Source organism: Anarrhichthys ocellatus, unplaced genomic scaffold, assembly GCF_004355925.1.
Source record: "Anarrhichthys ocellatus isolate YVR2014 unplaced genomic scaffold, GSC_Weel_1.0 scaffold1147, whole genome shotgun sequence".
NCBI lineage: Eukaryota > Metazoa > Chordata > Actinopteri > Perciformes > Anarhichadidae > Anarrhichthys > Anarrhichthys ocellatus.
In genome coordinates this window covers 1-4,116 of record NW_022281121.1, presented here as the reverse complement: position 1 = coordinate 4,116, position 4,116 = coordinate 1, and the positions used below count along the sequence as shown (strand labels likewise).

Here is a 4,116-nt window from a genome sequence, read left to right as displayed (position 1 = left end):
CCCACACACACACACACACACACGCACACACACACACACACAACACCGAGCTACACGGTGAGGAGGATCGGCCCCCCCTCCTGCTCTCAGCGTCGGTCGACGTGTGTATTTACAGGCTGCACTCACCAAACAAAAGGCACTAAAATGCATCATCTGGAAAATCGGCGCTTTTGCAATGAACGCTACAGCAGGGGGGCCCAAAAGGCGGTCAACGTTGCACCTTTCCCCTCCCCTCTTCGGTAAGAGCTGATCCGGTTGCCCTTACCAAACAATGCCAAAGTCAAACGAAACGGGAACTACGGCGTCGGTTCGCTGTGTGGAAACATCGGCGCGGCGGAGCCACGCCATTCTCCGCGCCGCGATCCCAAAAAACAAAACACGCAGCCCCATTTTTTTTCCTGCAGAGAGGACGACCGCGCGCTTAACAAATCCTATTCTTTGTTTACTTCAATAGTCGGGGAGTAAAACGTCTAACATGTCTCACCACAACTCCCCCCCCTCCTCCACCTCTACCGATCCTTCAGCGTTACATGCTCACACAACGCTGCAGACGAAAGGTTTCGACTTCCAGACCGCGGAATGCCTCACATTACCACCACGCAGCCCGCGAGGAGATTGTTTACTACCCGACAAAATGACGTCCTGCACATTTTGCCATGTATTTTTTGGGGGCTATTCTGTAGTCGACCATTACACCAAAAAAAAAAAAAGCCCCCTTCAATTAATTTAAGGACACAAAAAGCATACGGAGGCGCGACTGCCCCACAAAGCGCTTCGACACAAACATCGTTCACTTGTTACATCGGCAACACTGTTAATATTGTTTAGTTTAACCAGCTGTTACATACCCAGGAAAAAGACTCCTTACTCCGGATTCGTGTTTGTAACAAAATAGTTGGAGACGCCCCCCTCCGTTGGCATTGGCGCACACTAGTACACGCGTCATTTTATTTTGAATATCACCCGCTAAAACCGAGGCAGCGCCAGAGAAACAACAGAAGAGTCTCCATGACTATCGTCTAAACTCAACATCTGTACTGGGGGAGCAGAGGACTGGGAACAGTGGCGGAAAGTAATCAAGTACATTTACTCAGCTGACGTGCTTCAGTACTTGTTCTTTATTTAGGTGTTATTCTTCTACTCCACTTCTACATTTTGTGGACAGCTGTAGTGAGTTGGCATAATCAGGATTGAATATACAAAAACAAGTTAAATAAAATATGATGCATTATAATTTTAACCTGTCAGTCAGGCTTCATTTTAATTAGACTCAGCTACATCATTACAATGCTGCTAACATGTCAATGATAATAATGTAATAATACAATGAGATCTATATAATATATGTATACACATATAATATTTTGAAAATGTATTGAAACGGGTCATTCTGTATTATAAGAACTTTTACTTTGATATTTTCATACTTAGTATTTTGGTTTTACTTCGTTACATTTACTTACTAAGTAAACATATAAACAAGATGTTATGACTGCTTTTATTTATAGGTAAAATATGAGTACTTCTTCCACCACTGTCTGTACATTAATTGCACTTGTCAAATATCATAAAGGTAACGTTCACTCCAACAATGCCTCAGTATTTGTCTTTGCCCTAATTCATTTTGCTCGTCAGCTTCTCCCCCACATAAACCTTTTATTTATATGAATTATAATATATATTAAAATATAATAAAATATCATTGTGCTGGCCCTTCCTTGCATTTTATATGTGCATACATTGCAGCAGATATGTTTAATAAATATTAAATATAGAATCATAAATATAAAATATAAATTGTTAAAATAAATGCAAATTGTTTGGTGTGTATTTGTGCATCTATAAAATAACTAAAGCCTTTTTTAAATACTGTTTTAATTTCATAACCACTTAGTTCAAGTTACCACACCACAAGATAATACTTATCTTAACACGCATTATTCAGAAGATTTTCTTTAATTTGTTGACATTAATTTCATCTCTTACTGCGGTTTAAAAGAAGCTTTGCTCGAGATACCTTTGTAAGCAGTTTCGGCGGTGGGTGGTATTCCGTAGATGCAACTGTAATACAATTAAATGAAAATAGACTGGAACAATTATCACTGTTAAGAGTGGCTAATGCTCTACTTAAACCATTAATGAAAGTAATGGAAGAGATGCCTTTTCTCTTCACCTTAAGGTTGGGTTGTTCGGTAAACATCTGCTTTAATCACTTGCTATCAAACAATCACACTAAATGCACTTAAAGAAAAGTTAAGAGAAATTAAATAGATTCGTTAAGATGAGCAGTAAAAATCTTTTGAAAACGTTGCTTTTGCTATTCCGAAGGCAACACAATGGTGAAATCGGGAACGTTGCTTGTTTCTATGATTGTAGTTTTGATGAACCCTCTTCTGTAGACTACAGTTATGAAAACACACACATAATGAGACTGCTCCTTCTAGAAGGTTAGTAAATCCATTCATACACGATGGAGCAGCTCCATTCTGGTGGGAGGCTGACTTTGTGATCCTTGAACACTTTCCTGCAGATGCAAAAAAAAAAATACTTTATGAAGAGAAACTTATTCACAGTTGATTTGTCAAAGAGCTGTCCACAATTTTACATTTCTGTCTAATTACAAATTCTCAATTTGAAGAATTGAGGCGTTCTTGATATTAGGTTGTGCATTCATGAACGTCCCCATCAGTTCAAAAACTACTAAGTTAAGTCTCATGTGGTTAAAATGTAAAGTTTCAAAGATTTCAAACTTATACTTGCTTCCAGATCTATGCAGTCAAAGGCTCAGCAGTAGCATCAATAAACAGAATTCTTGATTCGAGGTTTGTTTCCCTGGTTTCAACATCTTAATTTTAGGAGGAAGATTAGAGGTTTTGGATCTCGAATGAATCGCTCTTGTTCTGTGAACATACCATCAGGTGTAGGATTCAGGGCCTGTGACGCAGTGCCATACAGGGATAATGCAACATACAAAGAGCAATGGTTTCCCCCGAGGACATCGTACCACACCCAAGAACAAGCATTGTTGAGAGAGAAATGCCCACATGCTGCTGAATTCAGCTCCCAGCATGCTTCACGGTTGCAGTGTTTCAACACACTGGGAGTACACATCGTTTTGTGGGTACTCCTTTTTTAACACCGTTGCTTACACTGCTCACTTTGGTGTGGTGGGAAACCCAACAGTCAAATTCACAGTACTTGTTAAGTACGCTGCAGTGTGGGAGTGTTCCCTGAGCCGCCACCTCTGCATTTCAAGAGGAAAGTGATGCTTTGGACCTTCAGCTGTCAGCCGAAATGACTGGTATTCATTATCTAGCCCTGAAATGAGGTGAATTTGGTTCAGGTTAGATTGAGAGTCGGATGTGTCGTAGCTTGAAATACATTTTTGTCTAGACAACACAGAGTTTGTCTGGATTATTAAATATAAATAAAACAACAACTGATCTTATTCCTGATTCATACTTCACCCATTGTAGTTCACCTATTGATTTTGTTTTAACTTCTTATCTCTCCATACTGTACGTTTTCTTTATTTTTTTTGTCTTTACGATACTCTTTTTATTCATACCCGTCTTTTATTCTCAATAAATGCCTGACAGTATACAAGACAGTCAAACTGTGATTTCAACAAATGCTTAATGGAAAACGAGTAACATTAAATTACCGATAAATCAGCTTAGTAAGCCAAAAAAACACAGCTTTATGAAAGTATACGTTGACATAGTTTGTATTTAATACAGTATAGCTTGATTGAAATAGTCATACGAATGATAAAGTAATAGGTTATAATAAAACAAATATAGAATGAATGTAGATAACTGTATATCCTGGGTAATCGAATACAATAGAAAAATTAAATAAATTGAAAGGAAAAATAATTCTAAAATCAGAGTGCATGATAATGGCAGCCTTAAAAATGCTTCACCACAAGCAAATTCAATATGAATTCTGTAGCAAAGAACACTTTTTCTTTTTCACCCAGCAACAGGTTTCTGGACCTTGATCTTGTATCCAGGTGGCAGGAAGGTATTGAAGCCCACGATGAGGTCGGGGTGAGCTTTGAAGAGCTGTGACACTCTGCTGATGACCCCAGGGGTGTCAATACTGGGGGGGGGG

The 4,116-nt window shown here is 38.9% G+C and overlaps 1 protein-coding gene across 3 annotated transcripts in view; it reads right to left on the bottom strand.

The window, feature by feature from the left end:
• Positions 1-1,648, bottom strand: part of LOC116377349 (paired amphipathic helix protein Sin3a-like) — a 10,677-nt gene extending 9,029 nt beyond the window's left edge. The window contains exon 1 of one of the 3 annotated variants that reach the window (XM_031838966.1): positions 849-1,648. In XM_031838966.1, the coding sequence (XP_031694826.1) occupies positions 849-946 (98 nt within the window). In that variant the 5' untranslated portion in view covers positions 947-1,648. Of the gene's footprint in view, positions 1-265; positions 466-848 lie in introns of those variants that run through there. The other 2 variants (XM_031838965.1, XM_031838964.1) reach the window with 2 other exon arrangements.
• Positions 1,649-4,116: the final 2,468 nt, after the last annotated feature.